Source organism: Melospiza melodia, chromosome 10 (genome assembly GCF_035770615.1).
Source record: "Melospiza melodia melodia isolate bMelMel2 chromosome 10, bMelMel2.pri, whole genome shotgun sequence".
Classification (NCBI taxonomy): domain Eukaryota; kingdom Metazoa; phylum Chordata; class Aves; order Passeriformes; family Passerellidae; genus Melospiza; species Melospiza melodia.
In genome coordinates this window covers 22384713-22401160 of record NC_086203.1, presented here as the reverse complement: position 1 = coordinate 22401160, position 16448 = coordinate 22384713, and the positions used below count along the sequence as shown (strand labels likewise).

Here is a 16448-nt window from a genome sequence, read left to right as displayed (position 1 = left end):
CAGCGCGGAGCGAAGCGTCCCCATGGAGGCGGAGAACGCCCCGCGGGACCGCGCCGGGTCTGCTTTAACGGGCCCATGTGCTCGGCGCGGCCTCGCCAGCCCCGGCCCCGCTTAAGGTGGCCCGTGGGGCTGGGCAGGGTCTCCTTGCACTTGCTTCACCTGCGGGGGCACAGACGCGGGGCTCAGGGCACGGGGTGCATGCCCGTTCCGCGGGGACACCGCTCTGACCCCAGCCCGGGGCCGAGCAGGGCGCGCCCCGCTCGAGTCCACCTTAAGGGGGGAGGGCGCTCCGGCGGTGTTTGTACACAGCGTGCACACCCGCCTGCAGCCCCTGTGCCCTGCGGCGCAGCCCCTGCACCCGCCCATCCCGCCTGAACCCCCGGACACGGCTCTCCCTTCCACCTCAACAGGCCAACCTTATGGTGCTGGCTGGGGCAGCTGCAGCTCCCGTGGGGTCACAGCAGTGCTACACACCAGATAGGAGCAGACTGTGCCCCCAAAACAAGGGACACACCCCACACACATCAGGGGGACAAACAGGAGACCACTCCCACCCCAGCACCCCAAGACTGAGCAGGAGAACAGGAGGCAGTGACAGTGCTGGGATCTCCGTTTATTGAGGCGATGTTGTGGGGCACCCCAGGGGACTGCACCAAGGCACGGTGGCACTGGGGGTGTGCAAGGACCCCCAAGGAAGCCACACCACGGTGGTGTAGCAGCAGCAGCAGATCCCTCAGACCTTGCCAGGGTCCTCCTTGAGCGTCACTGTGCGGTTGAACACCATCTGGGGAGAAACACAGGGTGTGCTCAGAGCCCCATGGCGGGCAGGGGGTGCTTGCACACGTGTGTGCAGGCTGCCTCACTGCCCCCATCCCACAGGGCTCACCTTCCCCTCCTCACTGTCGGGATCCACAGAGAAGTAGCCCAGGCGCTCAAACTGGAACTTGTCAAAGGGCCGAGCGGAGCGGACAGAGCTGTCGACCAGGGCATTGTGCACCACACGCAGGGAGTCCTGGCAGGGGGGACAGCTCAGCCAGCACCCCTACACTTCTGTCCTCTGCACAGCCCAGCTTCCCCCAGTTCCTCTTCCCCTTGAGACACAGTAAGGGCCTGCCCCAAGAGGGGTAGGGTGTACATGGAAGTGGGTGCCTCAGGACTGGGTGCAGGAGGTCCCCACTTCCCCTCAGGCCCATAACCTCAGCTGCTGCCACTAGCCACTACTCACAGGGTTGAGGTCGCTTAGAAAGCCACCAGGTACCTCCGATGGGTCCTCAGGATTTTTGTGCAAAAACCTGCCATGAGATAAGAGTCTTGTCCCAAAGCTGCCAAATGAGGGGACATGGTGCCGCTCATGGGACCCCAGAGCATCATCTTCCCCACCAAAGGTCTGGGCAGACCCCAGCAGGGCCTGCTGCTGTACAGCTGTGCTGCTGCTCCAGCAGCGCTGAGCTTGTGCTGGCCTTGGCTGGCAGTGGGATACTCACAGCCGCTCGTAGAGCCGCACTTCACAGGCCAGTGGCACCGACACCCAGTGGATGAAAGCCTTGGGCTTTTCTGCCACATCCGACTTGGTGCAGGTCACCTCCAGCTCAATGACACGCCCACTGACGTCCTGAGGGAGAGGAGATGAGCTAAGCAGTCTTATCCCATGTGGCAGGCCCAGGGCTGAGCCCCCAGCCCCACAGCTTGGGGACACCTTGTTCCCCTCTGTGAGGCACAGGGCAGGCAGAGAGCAGCCACATAGGCAGCCTGAGCCCTCCCTGTGTCCAGAGCAGCCAGCATGACATTGCACAGCCCAGCCTCATGTCACCAGTGCCCACAGCCACGCACCTTGATGACATTCTGGACGGTGATGACGTAGCCAGTGTGGCGCAGCCCCACCGGCTGCCCGGGCGCCAGGCGCTTGTAGCCCTTGTCTGCCTCCTGTAAGAGAGTTCACGGCTGCATGAGGGGTCCCAGCATGGGCAGCAGATCCCCTCTAGCATGTCTCTCTGCCATCCCAGGGATCAGTGATCCCAGGGCTGTTTGAACTCCTGTGTTGCTGTGGGATGTTCCCACAGACAGGCCAGGCTGAGAACCATTGGCTGGACATGTCCTGGCCAGGCTGAGGGCAGCATTTGCCCAGTGCCCATCAGAGCTGCCTCATTTGGGAGTCACAGTCAGGTGCTCAACACCCACCCATGACCTCTGTGTGCAGCACCAACACCATTTCCAGGGCTGCCAGGCTCCTGCTGCACAAGCTATAGCTCCAGGAGTGAGGGTAGTATAGCCCAGTGGGCCTGGCTCACCTCCCTGAAGTCTGTCTCCTCAATGTAGACGGTCTGGTGGAAGGGCACTTTGTGGAAACCACGGCTCTCATCGGCTGGGAAGTTGGGCACAAGGACCTCCAGTGCCTGGGGAGAAAGAGAGCTTGAATGCTGCTCTCAAGAAACCCCACCCCCACAACAGCCCACGGCAGTCTCACCTTTGGAGCAGGGAAGTTGGTGATGGTGACTTTGAGGGGCTCCAGGACTGCCATGGCACGGGGGGCCTGCTCATTCAGCACCTCCCGGGCACAAGCCTCCAGCAGATGCGGCTCCATTGTTGCCTGGGCCACTGTCACACCAACCTGAGGAACAGCGTGCGGTGACCATGCTGGCCAGGGGATGCAGCCATCTGCCCTGTCCCTGCCCACCCAAAGCCTACCCGTGCACAGAAGTTGTTGATGGCCTCGGGGGGGAAGCCTCGCCGGCGCAGGGCCGTCAGCGTGAAGAGACGTGGGTCATCCCAGTCCCTGAGGAAACACCAGAGTGACAACCAGGCATGCTGTGGGTGAGCCCCATCATGGCAGCTGGCCCTGCTCCTACCTCACAGCACCCGTCTCCACCAGGCGGATGATCTTTCTCTTGGACACCACGGTGTAGAGCAGGTTCAGGCGCCCATATTCCCACTGCACGGGGCAGTAAACGTCCAGAGCATTGCACAGCCAGAAGTAGGAGGAGCGCCTGCAAGGGAGGTGCAGGCACAGCCCAGCTCAGTCACATGGACACGCTGTGCCCCAGCACTCTGGCAGCCACCAGGTGCTGCTCCCAGGTATAGCACAGCCCTGGGCCATGCCAGGCATGGTGCTCACCTGGCCTGGAATTCCTTGGTGCAGAGGGAGTGCGTGATGTGCTCGATGGAGTCGCAGAGGCAATGTGTGTAATCATATGTGGGGTAGATGCACCTGCAAGGCAGATGCAGTCAGCTCAGGGCAGAGCATGGTGCTGCTCCACTCCTGATACCTCCTCACTACCAGGAAATCCAGATCCAGCCCCACCACATGTGCCAGGACATGGCAGGCCCTCCCTACCACTTGTCCCCAGTGCGGTGGTGTGGAGTGAACTTGACACGGTAGGCAACAGGATCCATCTTCCCATCCTCCATCACCAGCTTCATCCTCAGCGTGGCTTCCCCCTCCCCAAACTTCCCCTTTCTCATATCCTGTGGAGACAGGGGAAGCTGTCAGCTGAGCCACAGATCCACAGCCCACAGGCACACAGCAGCTGCCCCAGCTAGGAGTACCTCAAAGAGCAGGAGTGACTCCTCCACAGGCCGGTCCCGCCATGGCGAGGGTGGTGGGTTGTGGCCCTTGATCTCCTCAACCTTCTGGTGGCAGACATATGCCTGACCCCTACGGAGAGCAAATGCCATCACCAGACCTGAGTGACCCATCTCCTGAGCAAGGGGGAGCCCTGACCATAGTACAGGATATCAACACTAGCCCAGCACATTCCTACTGCCCCACACGCTCACCTGCGGATGAGCTCCAGGGCCCAGGTGTAGAGCTGGTCAAAGTAATCCGACGCATGTGTCACTGCATAAGGCTGGTAGCCTGCGGGGATGGGTGAAATGGAAGAGGTTGGAGGAACCCCAAAGGTCCAGCAGCAAGACCTGAATGCAGGGGTGTCACTGGCACCTGACATGATCCTGCCCTCCCCATCCTGAGCCATACCCAGCCACTCCACCATGTCCCGGATGGCTGTGAAGTATTTCTCCTCCTCCTTCTCGGGGTTGGTGTCATCATAGCGCAAGAAGCACACGCCACCATTGGCCTGGGGATGAAGAGACAATGAGCAGCTGCTCCCTGAGGGACCAGCAGCCAAGCAGCAGGGAAAGGCAGGGGCCAGGGTGGCTTGGTGCTTTTTACCTTGGCATAGCCAAAGTTGAAGTTGATGGCCTTGGCATGGCCAATGTGCAGGATCCCGTTAGGCTCAGGAGGGAAGCGTGTCCGTACCTGAAGAGGCAAAGGGGACACCTCTGTCCTTCAGCAGGAGATTTTTACCTTCCCTGACAGCAGTAACACTGCCATGAGCCCCTGGCAATCCTGCAGAGCACCCTGTGCTGTGTGGGTGCTGCCTCTGCTGTGCCCCCGTGAGCTGTGTGTTCCCCACCCACCCCTGTGGGGTGTCACTGTCACATGGAACCGCTGGGCTGTGGGATATGGCCTCACCTGCCCACCCGTGATTGCCAGGTGCTGCTTCAGCAGGGCCATCGTGTTGGGTGTCACCACGTAGCCCTCAGTCTTGTAGTTCTCTCCTGCAGGTAGAGGATGGGCTGCAGCACTGCCCTAGCCATGCCAAGCCCAGCAGCCAGGGGGGAAGGACACAGGACCTGTCCAGTTCTCTGCAGCAAGGAGAGCTGGGACCAGGCAGAGCCAGTGGAGTGGCCCCACATATGGCAGTGACACCTTGCACTCACCTGGCTTGTGGAACTTCAGGGCTTCCCCTCGCAGCTGCTCCAGCAGTGACTTTGTCTCTGTGCCCATGTCACCTGCAGGGAGATGGGGCTGAGCTCTCTGATCACAGCTCCCAGGGCCCAGCTCGGAAGCAGGTCCAGCAGGAACTAAACGACTGGGGAAGAGGATAGTCTCTTACCATTCTCCACCACAGCCACCTTCTGTTTCTCTGCTGGGGCCAGACGGGCCTTTGCCACCTGCAGAGACCAGCACAGCATGCAGAGTGCCCAGCTGCAGCACACACCTTCCCCTCCTGGTCCAGCCTGCTGGCCCCACAGCTCCCTCTAGACCTGTACCCATGGTGGCAGCTCAGCCCAGAGCAGCTATTTGGGATCCTGCTGGGAAGAATCTTGGCAAGAAAATACCATCCAAGTCTGCAGCCTCCCTTTCTCCTTACCTTTGGTTTCTTTTCCAGATCAGCTTCTGTCTTTGGCCCAAGCAAATGCAGCACCTGGAGAAGAGTGACACAGTCAGGAGTCAAAAAGGCTCCTGGACTAGGTGTGTCCTAGTGTCCTGTGCAGTCATCACTCTGCTCACCCTGCCTGCACCTAGGTGGGGCAGGCTGTCCCCAGGGCTGGGCCCTCTAGGGGACTGACTGACAGGTCACAGCACACCCAGGGGACCACAGCAGCACCTGACACAGTAACCTCACACCCACCTGCAGGTCCACCTCGTTCTTGATGGTCTTCCCGTCTGCCCACCGCAGCTGGCTCCGTGCCTCCCCTGCAGACAGGGCACCCCGTGGGCAAGGGGCAGGGCCCAAGCCCGGGGCAGCTTCAGCCAGGGAGCTGATGCAGAATGCCACACCCTTTGCCCCAGGGCTGTCCCTGTTGCTGGGCGCTATGGCCCTGCCTGTGTGTGGGATCTGGCAGGATGACATCTCCCCATGGCAAAGGGCTGGCTCTCAGGATTTGGGGGAGCACAGTGGCACTGGCAGTCAGGCACAGGGACGTGACGGCCACCAGCACCAGGCAGGGGCTGCCCCGGTGTCACCACTCACCCATCAGCAGCCCCATGTTGAAGTGGTAGCGCTCTGCCAGCAGCTCTGCTCGGTGCTTGCTGATCACAGCCTCCACCTGGGAGCAGCACAGGGACCCCGGGGTGAGCGAGGCAGGCAGGAGCACAGCAGGAGCCAGCCCAACGTCCCCTGTGCTGTCCCCACAGGGTCACAGCCCCACTCACCGCCTCCTCGATCTGCTCGGGGGTGACGCAGACGCCCACACCGCAAGCCCGCTCAAAGTCTGCCACGTCCAGGGGCTCCAAGGGGTGGCTCCTCACGTACTCCAGGGCAGCTGGGGACAGAGCAGGGATGAAGCGCGGTGCCCGCGGGGCCGGGGCCGGGCGGGGGCCGGGGCCGCACGGTACCGCTGAGCTGCAGGTCGGTGAGGATCTCCCTGCGGGCGATGTAGCCGACGAGGAAGCCGAGGTGTTTCGGGTCCTTGAGGCGGGCGGCCGCGTTGTACAGAAGTGTCCCGGTGGCCTTGTCCAGCGCCGGGCCCAGCGCGCTCCGAGCCTGTCACCACCCCGGGGAGCGTCAGGACAGGACCGGGGCCCGAGCCCCGCGAACCGGCGGCACCGGGGGGCACAGCGGGACAGGGGAGTGCCAAGGGCCGGGAGGCCGGGGGGGCCCAGCAAGGCTGGGGTCGAGGGGGTGACAGCGGGACCACGGTGCCAATGTACCCGGGTGACACCGGAGATCGGGTTACCGAGTGACACCGATACCGGGGTACCGCGTTCCCAGGGTGGCCCGGTCCCCAGGTGACATCGGGGTGACGGGGTACTGGAGATCGAGGACCGGGGATCAGGGTGCAGACCCGCGGCGGACGCACCTGCAGCACAGCCCGGCGCAGCAGCGCGCTGAGTGCCCCGTTGCGCAGCGTCTCCCGCGCCTTGGCCTCGCTGAGGCCGATGCCCGTGAACAGCCCCAGCGCCTCCTCCGCTTCCTCCGCCGCCATCGCTGCCGCCGCCGCCGCCATGCTGCCGCCTCCGCCTGGGGGCGGGGCCGTGCCCAGCCAACCGGAAGCGAGAGCGCTCCGTATCAGCCAATGGCAGCCGGGGGACCGGCGCGGACCGGGCCAATGGGCGCGCGGGAGGCGGGCTCAGCGCGCGGGCGGTTGCATCATTTAAAGAGACCGGCGGCGGCGGCGGCCACGTGGGGGGCGGGGCTGGAGGCGGGCCCGGGGCGGGGCGGGCTCCGATCGCGCCCGGCGCTCGGTGCCCCGCGGCTGCTGCCCGCACCTCCGGTGTGCCCTGTGCGTCTCTGCCTGCCCCGACGGGCGCGGACCCTGCGGCGAGCCCCTGGGGATGCCCGTGCCCAAGGTCCTAGGGTGGAGAGCGCGTCGCGGTGGCGGCTTCAGCACGGTGTACGCGGGGCCGGGCCGGCTCGGTGTCCCCGGCTGCCCCGGATCGGGCGTGGTCGTTTGGCCTTCACAACCTAGTGTCCGCCCTCTTCCCATCTCCCCTGTCCCCCTCGCTGCCCTAGTACACCCCTCATCCCAGTGTTCCCCGGCTTCCCTAGACCGGTGGAACTTTGGCTGCCTCAGCCCAATGTCCTCCTGACCCCCCGCCCCATCTGATGTCTTGCCCAGTCTGGTGCCCCCAGCTCTCCCTTTGCCCCGCCAGCTTCCCCATCCTGGTATTCTCCAGCTCTTCCGGCCCGGTGCCCCCGGTGTCCTCCACAACCCCACATTTTCTGCCTCAACCCGGGAGTCCCTGCCCCAACCCGATATCCCCCCCAGCTTGTGTCTCCTCTTAGCTCAGTGCCCCGCTAGCCCAGTGTCCCATCCATCCTACTCCCACCTCAGCCCGAGTAGCAGCAGACTCGAGTGGTTGTGGAAGGGGGTTTATTGGAAATACGGGGTGGGAGGAGGCACTAGCAGATCCTGCCAGCCAGAGCCACCGGACACAACCAGACAAGGCAGGTCCTGGCTCCTCCATGGGTGAGTGCTGGAGTCAACGCTGGTGTCACAGTGAGTCCCACACCATGGAGGGGACAGCCATGGCTGAGCACCGGCACATAGCTATAGTTCCATCCTGGTGCCAGGCACTGTGTCCGTCCCCTTGGTGGCCGCCTGCTCCCTGCCCATAGCTGGCAGTGGCTTTAAGCTATAGCGGGCACTGACATTGGTACCTGAGACGCTGCGGTACTCGCCCATCTCCGTGCGCACGCTCTCGTTCTGGGTGATGGTGAGCAGCACCGGCACGGAGAGCGTCACCTCCTTCCGAAGCACTTGGATGCTGAGCGCGGTGCGCGGGGGGATCTTGGCCGGCAGCTGCACCTCCACGCGCTGCCGGCGAGTGCTGCTTTCGCTGCGCCCTTTCTGCACCGTGAAGATGTTGGAGGCTTCCACGGTCAGCGTGAAGGAGAGCCCGGCTTTGAGGCTGGTGGCATTGCTGAAGTTGAAGCTCTGCCAGAGCGTGGTGCCGTACTCCCGGCTGCTGCTGGCCGCCAGCGCCTGCTCCGACTCGGTCTCGTTCACCCCCTCAATCTCATCCACCAGCACCTCCCGCTCCTCCTCCACCCGCTTCTGTTCCCAGAGGAGACGTGCCGAGACCAGGGGCCGCCCAGGCCGTAGCGGGCGCAGGTGGGACAGCCGAGACTGGAAGTTCAGCTCCAGTTTGTAGTCGGCGAGGTGCTCGCCGGGCCATGCCAGGCAGTGCCAGCCGCCCCGGCCGGGGTGCTGGTAGAGCAGCCAGACCCCTCGCTGCACCGTGTGCGAGGCCACCCGGTCGTTGAAGTACCCATACGCCAAGTTGGTCTCCTCTGTCACCACCTTGCAGGCGCCTTGGAAGTTGGGGTGCTCGTAGAGGGTGATCTGGGGGTCCCCCAGGTCGTGGTGCACGAGGCGCAGTGCTGAGAAGCTGTTGGGCCGATCCACAGAGGGGTACTCGCCCTCCTCGAAGGCGTACGGCTCCCCCTCGTACTTGGGGTCCGTGTAGGCAATCCACGGCTGCCCCTCCACCTTCAGGGAGGCGATGCAGTTCCCAAAATCCAGCTCGTGCAGGTCAGGCACGTCGCAGGTGAACTCTCGGCTCAGCCCCTCGAAGTTGGCACGCTCGTACACTGTGATCCGGTTCATGGTGCCCGCCCCTGCCCGGGCACAACAGGGGCCACGTCCCCTCCTCTGGGCTCACGGGGTGCTACAGAAGACCCCTGAAGAAAGCCCAGAGAGCAAAGGCAAACCTCGGCACCCCTTTAATTCTCGTCCTCTGCCTTTCCTTTGCCCACCTGCTGCCTGGGCCCCGTGCTCTCACCGTCTGTGCTGGCAGCACCCTGCAGCTGTGCCTTTTAGGAAGGGGTGGTGGGACCAGGGCGTGCTGCGGCATGAAGCAAAGACGATGACAACGCTCGCCCCCGCACCCCGAGCCCAGCCCTTGTCCCCACTCGGTGCTGGGGAGTCAGCCAGGCCCCGCACACCGGGATGCCAGCCGGTCCCACAGACCAGCCCTGCCGGAAAGTCCTGCCATGCCCCAGGCACGTGAGGCTCCTGCTGAAGAGTCACCGCCAATTATCAGTGATGCTTCCGCCCTGCCCGCGCTAATTACAGCGTGCATCGCCGGTGGGGCAGGAACTGCTGGCTCACCCCACCAGGGTGAGAGGGCATCGTGGTGGGGCAAGCCGGCGCCCCAAAACAAGAGCCTCTGAACCCTGGTGATCCCAGCAATTGGATATGGACACCTGCCACGGTGGCACTGCTCCAGCCCAGCCTCTGAGGATGGCTGGGGCAGATGGGAACACTTCTTCCCCCTTGTCGCTTCATGGGGTGCCCAAGGCACTGCTGGGGTGGATGCTGGGCACAGCAGGACGCTGACATCAAACCGAGGCATTGGCAGGCAGCCACTCCAAGCACAGCATGCTGGTGGTTTCCTCCGGGCTCCATGCAGGTTGCCATGGCATGAACTGGAGCTGGCCTCCCCAGGAGCTACTGCTGTGGGGCACAGGGCACGTGCACTGCCTAGCTGGCACCCTGCTGAAACAGGGCTCAGGCAGCTCACAGCTTCTGGGGCAAGGTTAAGCCTTTGACTTCTGGCTACATGCCCAGAGGCTGCCTCATCCACTTGTCCACACAGCCCTCAGCAGGCCAGGGTTTTTCCCAAGGCACAGTGCATGGAGTGGGGAGGCACAAGGCTGATACGCAAAGTTCCCAGTGGGGTACAGCTGGATCCTGACCCACCCCCTGGGGACAGTCAAAACCCTCAAAGCCTCTGGGCTAAAATCTGCCTCTTGGAGCTGATTAGCAAGGCCAGCTCTTGGCTGCATGGGGTCCCCCGGTCCCACCAGGGTTTGGTACAGCTGCAGGCACCCACATCCTGTGGTGGAGAAGGACGGAGACCCCATTGCTCCAACAGCCTGTACCCCACAAGTCACCGAGAGGAACCCAGGCATCCCTGAATTGTTGAACCCTATTCCCTTCAAACCTCTGTCCCCCAAAGGCCAGTGCCATCCCACACCTCGCCCCTCATTGTCCGCTGCTGGTGCCCCACTTCCCCTGCCTGCAGTGCCAGGACTGCCAGGGTCTCCCAGTTTATTGCCAGATGTCGGGGCGGTTGGGGTTACACCAGACAAACGCTACGGGAAGCAGTTAGTGAGTGGGGGGCCATGGGGGCCGCGGGCAGGGGCCAGGGAAGGGCTGTCCCTCTCGCTCCCCCAGCCGGTGGCCTCCCTGCCGTTCCCCCGGGCTGCCGCGCTCCCCCGCGCCGGGGACCCCTCCTGTGCCCCGTGGCTGCCCTGGCTCCGTGGCCCCCAGCACCCCCCAGCTCGCTGCGTTCTCCCCCTGAGCGAGGCCGGCGGCCGGGGCGGCGCGGGGGGCACGGGGCAGCGTGGGTGGGTGGGAGGCGGTGCTGGCATTATTGCTATGGCGGGCGGGAGCAGCGCGACCCTCCCCACGCTCAGATCACAGTCTCGAAGAGCGTCGCCTTCTCCTTGGGGGGCTCTGGGGCCAGCAGCTTGGCTTCTGCCTCTGGCGTCAGGTACTCCAGGTGGTGTTGGCCCCAGATTGGAGTGGTCAGGAGCTGCCAGCGCTGCGGGGACATCGCGTCAGCGCCCAGGGACAACAGCACTGGGACTGCCGGGACCCCGCAATGCACAGGGAGAGGAAAGGGATGGGATTTGGGTGGCGGTGGAGGTGAGACTGGGACAGGAAATGGATTGAAATGGGATTGAGAAAGGGACAGAGATTGCGCGGGGACAGGGATGGGACTGAGACTGACAGGATTACGACAGTGATGTCAGCAAGGATGGGGTTTGGGTGAGGCTGGGAGTGAGACAGCAGTGAGGATAGGAATCCGATAGGAGTGAGAGCAATGAAGACAGGAAGAGGATTTGGATGGGGCGAGTCTAGGATGGGAAAAGGACTAAATGAGATTGAGAGAAGGACAGGAATTGTAAGGAGACAGTGATGGGGATGTGCCCAGGATCTAGCTGCAACAGGGATAGGGATAGGACTGAGACAGTGATGTAAGCATCGGTGGGAATCAGTTTAGACTGGAAATACGACAGCAATGGGGACAGGGATGGGATTTGGGTGGGAGTGAGACACTGGGGACAGGCACATGATTTGGATGGGAATAAGACAGCGATGACAACAGGGATGAGACCTGGCTATGGATGGGACTGTGATGGCAATGTGGATAGTGGTGGAATTTGAATGGGAATCAGACGTGATAAAGACAGGGATGGGATCAGGTGGTGGATGGGACTGAGACGGCAATGTGGATGATGGAATTTGACTGGGGCCGAGACTGGGCCATGGACAGCACTATGAAGGGGACAACCATGGCTGAGAATGGGGTGGGGACAGAGGCAGGAGTGATCCCGCTGCACTGCCCTCACCTCGCGCAAGGAGCCTTTGCAGCGCAGGAGCTTGTAGATAACAGTGCAGGGGATGCAGAGCATGGAGGAGAGAGCCAGGACCCAGCCGATGGCTTCCCCCCACCACGGGTACACGTATGTCTTATTGTATGTCAGCGGCTTGTAGTTCACCACGTGGAACACGAAGACGCCCTGGGTGGAGACAGGGAGGTGAGGTCCCCACCCCGACGCGGTCACGGCCGAGCCCCCGAGCCGCGCTCGCCCCACGGCAGCGACACGCGTGTGCCGGCAGCGGCCGCCGGGGGGCGCTCCGTGCCCGCGGCGCAGCGCGGGGCGGCGGCACACGCGTGTCCCCACGGGCTGTGGCCTCGCTCACCACGCAGACCAGCGGTGTCACCACAGCCCAGCACCACTTCATGACGGGCAAGGGCCGGTAGCCGATCATACGGGCCACATCGTCCATGAAGCGGTCAGCACCTGTGGGGAGGAGGGCGTCAGCCGGGGCACTTGTGTCCCACCTCGTGTCCTCCCTTATGTCTCCCTCCCCGTGTCCCCCTGGCCTCACCATAGACCCAGGCAATGACCACGCACTCCCAGAAAGCCTGCCACAGCAACGTGATCCCGCTGGCCGAGTAGTTGTCAAAGAGCTGGAATACGTACATGCCGCCCTGCCAGGAAGGTGCCCGTGTCACCAGCATTGTGCTGGCTGTCCCGCTCGCTGCCACACTGGCAAGTCATAGCCTTGCCAGCACCAGTACCCCACCTGGCACGAACATCCTGCATGCCATGGGCACCCTGCTCCCACAGCACCCGTATGCCACAGAGACCCCCATGCCATAGGCAGCTCCACTGACACGAGGGCAGCAGCCCCAGTGAGCTCCCGCCCCACACTGGCATCTCATGGGAGATGATGCCTCAGGAACAGCCACAGGTGGCCGGTGTGGGGCTGGCCGTCAGTGTCCCTGCTGTGTCCCCCACCTGTGTGACCATGGAGAGGTCAATGAGAAAGCAGATGATGCAGCAGAGCGCAGCGGTGAGCTCACGGCGCAGCGAGCCAGCCCCCGGCTGGGGGAACAGGTCCAGGATGCCCGTGATGAAACCCTCCACACCGACAAACTGTGGCACAAAGCAGAGCTCAGTGGGGATGGGCCACCCATCTTCTCCCTGTTCCCCATCTCCCCGGTTGCCACAGCACCTGGCTGTCCAGCCCCAGCACGAGAAGCATGATGAAAAAGAGCGTGGCCCACAGCGGGGACAAGGGCATCAGCGTCACAGCTTTGGGGTAGGCGATGAAAGCCAGCCCAGGACCTGCAGGAGAGTGGGGTCAGAGATTCCACTCAAGGGGTGACACAGAAGACACCGTTGGCACCCAGCATCCATCACTTACCAGACTCGGCCACCTTGGAGATGTCCACGCCCTGCTCAGAGGCCATGAAGCCGAGCACAGAGAAGACAACAAAGCCGGCAAAGAAGCTGGTGCAGCTGTTGATCACAGCCAGGATGTAGGCATCCCTGTGGGCACAGCATCTAAGGAAGTGCTGGGGGGCACTGGGGGACACACCAGGGGGTCACTGGGGCACACCAGGGGGCCTGCCTGCAGCTGGCACAGCCCTACCTGTAGCAGTTGTTGTGGAAGCGGTTGTAGCTGCCCAGCGCGGTCAGGGCGCCCAGCCCGATGGCGTAGGAGAAGAACACCTGAGTGCCAGCATCAATCCAGACCTGGGGTGTGAGGGAGGATGTCACAGGGTGATGGGGGTGCCAGGCCATTGTTTAGCACCTAGCTCTCTGCTGCTCTCCCCAGTGCCCTCACCTGTGCCTCAACCAGCTTGGACCAGTCAGGTTTCAGGTAGTAGATGATGCCACCCAGCGCGCCAGGCAGTGTCACTCCGTGGACCAGCAGGAGGATGAGGACCACATACGGGAAGAGCGCCGTGAAGTAGACAATCTGAAGAGCAGTGGGTGGCCATGAGACCCCTCCAGGCCAGGGCTCTCTGTCACATGCCACAGGTGTCCCAGCAGGACCAGAGCTTTGGAACGTCCCTAGCAGCTGGAAGCACCTCCCGGACATATGTGGGACACGGGCCTCCCACCCCTGTGGGCTGTGGCACAGTGGGGCAGGAGCCAACAGTGCCACGTGATGCAGTCTTCTCTCATGCCAGTGGCCCTGATGCACGTTCCCCCAGCCAGCATTACCTTCCCAGTCGACTTGACACCCTTCCAGATGCAGAAGTAGACAATGACCCAGGTGGTAAGCAAGCAGAGGATCATCTCCCAGTTCATCTCCCCCGGCTCGCTGAGTCCCCCAGAGAGACGCAGCACCTTGTTCCTGCAGAGTGGGGCTGTGCTGAGCACCAGCATGACACTCCCAGCCCCAGACAACACCCTCCTGGCTCCCACACTCACTCCCAAAACTCAATGACAGGTGAGCGCTTGTTGGTCATGTTGGTGCAGCTGAAGTTGGAGGTCCAAGTGCTGACAGTGGTGTTAATGCTGACATTTTGGCACAGGTCCAGGTTGAAGAGCTCCGTGCACTGCTCCGTGTTCCAGGAATGGCCACAGGTGGCCCAGGGCAGGGTGTCCGTCAGTGAATGCACCAGGTAAAAGAGCCCCCACACCAAGATCATGATGTAGTAGGAGTTGCAGAAGAAGACGATCACCATAGAGGCCAGGCCTAAACCTGCGGCACGGGGGGATCAGAGCCCGCAGGCACCTGTGGGCATCTGGCAGCCAGCATGGAGTGGGATACGGGGTGTAGTACGGATGGGGGAGGACAGAGGAGAACTGACAGGGACAGGACAGGGAAAGCTGGCAGTCCTGGACAGGACAGGAGAGAGCTGGTGGGAATGGGACAGGGAAGCTGGCAGCCCCGGGCAGGACGGGACAGGGTGGGGACAGCTGGCAGCATGGCACAGGACCAGGGGGGAGCCGGCAAGATACCTCTGGAGCTGGGGATCCAGCAGCTGCCCGGGACCCAGCAGCATGCAGGCAGGGAGCCACAGGGGCAGGCAAGGCAGGCAGGGCAGCACGGGGCGCCACGGGGCACAGGTGCAGGCAGCTGCCATCCTTGGCCGCGGCAAAGGGCGGCAGTGGGACGCGGGCAAGGTGCAGGGGAGCAGGCAGGGCGTGGGCAGGGTGCTGCCAGCCCCAGCAGGCTGCGTGCAGCCTGGCACAGTCAGGGTGCAGACAGGGTGCCGGGGGCCCTGGCCAGGGTGCAGGGGCCGCGCAAAGGGTGCAGGCAGGGCGCGGGCAGGGCGCGGCGTTACCCTTGAAGAGAGGGGCGATGTTCCAGGCGGCGATGCCCCCCTGCTTCATGAACTGTCCCAGAGCCACCTCCAAGAAGAAGATGGGGATGCCGCCCACGAAGACGATGAGCAGGTAGGGGATGAGGAAGACGCCTGGGGCCGGGGGCAGGGGGCCGGCTCAGCCGCCGCCGTCCCCCCGGCCCCCCCTTTCGCTCCCCCCCTTCCCGCGCCGCCCGCCCGGACGCAGCGAATGGCAAAGGCGCCTCCGCGCCCTCCCCTCGCCGCGATGTAGGTCAGCACGGGCAGGTACTGGGGGGCTCCCACGACCCCCCGCCCCGTGAGTGACTCCGGAACACCGCGGGCTGGCCCGGCAGCCCCTGGAAGGCGCAGGGCGAGCTGACCCAGCGTGCGGCGAGCCCCAGGCACACACTCCGGGGCGGGAAGGGGGTGCCCCCCGCGCCGCGGGACGCACCCCCGCGGCGTGGGGCGAGCACGAGGCTCACCTCCGCCGTTTTTGTAGCACAGGTAGGGGAAGCGCCAGACGTTGCCCAGCCCCACGGCGAAGCCCACGCAGGACATGATGAAATCCATCTGCCGGGTCCATGTCTCCCGTTCGGGGGCGGCCTCTTTGGGGGGACCAGGGGGTCGCACCAGTGGTGCCGTCACTGTTCGCTCCTCGCCCGCCGTGGGGGGCTCTGTGCCCTCCGCCCCGCCGGGGCCTTCTGCCGAGACGGGGGTTGTGGGGATGCCCACGCCGCCGTCACGCGCGCCCGTGGGGGCGCCGTGGGGGGGGGGGAGCACCTCCCCCCCCCCGCGCGCCCCTCTCCGCGCGTAGGGGCGTGACGTCAGATGTCAGGCCGGCGCGTGACGTCACAATGCAGAGCGGTGACTCACCCCGCGGCGGCGGGAGGGGGCGCGCCGCGGTCGCGCGTGGCCGTGGGCCCCCCTCTCCCCCTCCCCAAGCTCATCCCTCCCCGGCGCTCCCCGCTTACCGGAGCCCGTCGGGGCAGCGGCGGCCGCGGCTGTGGCGGCGGCGGCGTCGCGTCGCGGGGCGTCGGGCGGCTGCGGGGCGGCCGTGTCGGTGGGGACGGGGGGCATGTCGCGGGGGGCCGGGGAGCGGGGGCGGGTCGGGGGCGGCTCCGTGGCCGAGGGGGGCTCAGAAGCAATCCACGAAGCACTTGAAGGTGAGTCGGAAGAACCTCATTGAGGGCGGCGGGGCGCGGCGGGGCGGGCCGGGCCGGGCGGGCGGCTCAGAGCCGGGCTGCGGGGCCGGCGCCGCGCGGCCGCTCCGGGGCTCTCTGCGCCGCGGCACCGGGCGGCGGCGGAGGCAGCGACCGGCCGCACCGCCCCCCGAGCCCCATTGGCCGCGCCACCCGCCCGCGGCTTGACGGGACTTGCAGTTCCGACGCACTGGCACCGGCCGCGGGGCGAGGCGGGGGGCACGGGGGGACGAGGCACAGCCGGCGGGATTCCGGGCACTACGGACAGCGAGGGGCGGCGTTGGTAACGGGGGATACCGGGCGCGAGGGACACAAGGCAGTAGGGCACGCCCGGGGACACCAGGGAGCAGAGCGCTAGGGACAGCAGGTGACAAGACAGGCAGCGGGAACGAGGCACTTCAGCGCACAACAGGCACTGA

General features: G+C 64.5%; 3 protein-coding genes across 3 annotated transcripts; all 3 read right to left on the bottom strand.

Moving 5' to 3' along the window:
- Positions 1 to 595: 595 nt before the first annotated feature.
- QARS1 (glutaminyl-tRNA synthetase 1) lies at positions 596 to 6733 on the bottom strand. Its single transcript, XM_063164866.1, has 24 exons — positions 6586 to 6733; positions 6122 to 6269; positions 5939 to 6048; positions 5757 to 5832; positions 5415 to 5479; positions 5154 to 5207; positions 4896 to 4953; positions 4720 to 4791; positions 4472 to 4557; positions 4169 to 4255; positions 3974 to 4073; positions 3775 to 3853; positions 3544 to 3652; positions 3332 to 3462; positions 3113 to 3205; positions 2847 to 2984; positions 2686 to 2773; positions 2465 to 2608; positions 2289 to 2393; positions 1831 to 1923; positions 1485 to 1612; positions 1226 to 1292; positions 887 to 1012; positions 596 to 784 (listed from the first exon to the last, which is right to left on the bottom strand). Exons 1-24 carry the CDS (start codon positions 6730 to 6732, stop codon positions 734 to 736), a joined length of 2355 nt encoding a protein of 784 aa, XP_063020936.1. The 5' UTR covers position 6733; the 3' UTR covers positions 596 to 733.
- Positions 6734 to 7582: 849 nt separating this feature from the next.
- Positions 7583 to 10123, bottom strand: LOC134422617 (epidermal differentiation-specific protein-like). Its single transcript, XM_063164865.1, has one exon. The coding sequence runs from the start codon at positions 8833 to 8835 to the stop codon at positions 7777 to 7779; it is 1059 nt and encodes a 352-aa protein (XP_063020935.1). The 5' UTR covers positions 8836 to 10123; the 3' UTR covers positions 7583 to 7776.
- Positions 10124 to 10264: 141 nt separating this feature from the next.
- Positions 10265 to 15528, bottom strand: SLC6A8 (solute carrier family 6 member 8). The gene is made up of 13 exons (XM_063164864.1): positions 15313 to 15528; positions 14831 to 14962; positions 13971 to 14244; positions 13761 to 13893; positions 13378 to 13512; positions 13183 to 13286; positions 12955 to 13079; positions 12763 to 12875; positions 12546 to 12683; positions 12133 to 12235; positions 11944 to 12044; positions 11589 to 11759; positions 10265 to 10777 (listed from the first exon to the last, which is right to left on the bottom strand). Exons 1-13 carry the CDS (start codon positions 15398 to 15400, stop codon positions 10646 to 10648), a joined length of 1749 nt encoding a protein of 582 aa, XP_063020934.1. The 5' UTR covers positions 15401 to 15528; the 3' UTR covers positions 10265 to 10645.
- Between the last annotated feature and the right edge of the window lie 920 nt (positions 15529 to 16448).

Excerpts from the sequence above, each read along its gene's own strand:
- QARS1 (XM_063164866.1), bottom strand. The coding sequence starts at position 6,732 with ATGGCGGCGGCGGCGGCAGCGATGGCGGCGGAGGAAGCGGAGGAGGCG. Across the intron at positions 4,792-4,895 it reads GGTGGCTGTGGTGGAGAATG|GTGACATGGGCACAGAGACA; the intron begins GTAAGAGACTAT and ends ATCTCCCTGCAG. Across the intron at positions 2,394-2,464 it reads CCAACTTCCCTGCTCCAAAG|GCACTGGAGGTCCTTGTGCC; the intron begins GTGAGACTGCCG and ends CTTTCTCCCCAG.
- LOC134422617 (XM_063164865.1), bottom strand. The coding sequence starts at position 8,835 with ATGAACCGGATCACAGTGTACGAGCGTGCCAACTTCGAGGGGCTGAGC.
- SLC6A8 (XM_063164864.1), bottom strand. The coding sequence starts at position 15,400 with ATGGATTTCATCATGTCCTGCGTGGGCTTCGCCGTGGGGCTGGGCAAC. Across the intron at positions 14,245-14,830 it reads CATCGCCCCTCTCTTCAAGG|GTTTAGGCCTGGCCTCTATG; the intron begins GTAACGCCGCGC and ends CCCGTGCCGCAG. Across the intron at positions 12,045-12,132 it reads GGTCATTGCCTGGGTCTATG|GTGCTGACCGCTTCATGGAC; the intron begins GTGAGGCCAGGG and ends TCCTCCCCACAG.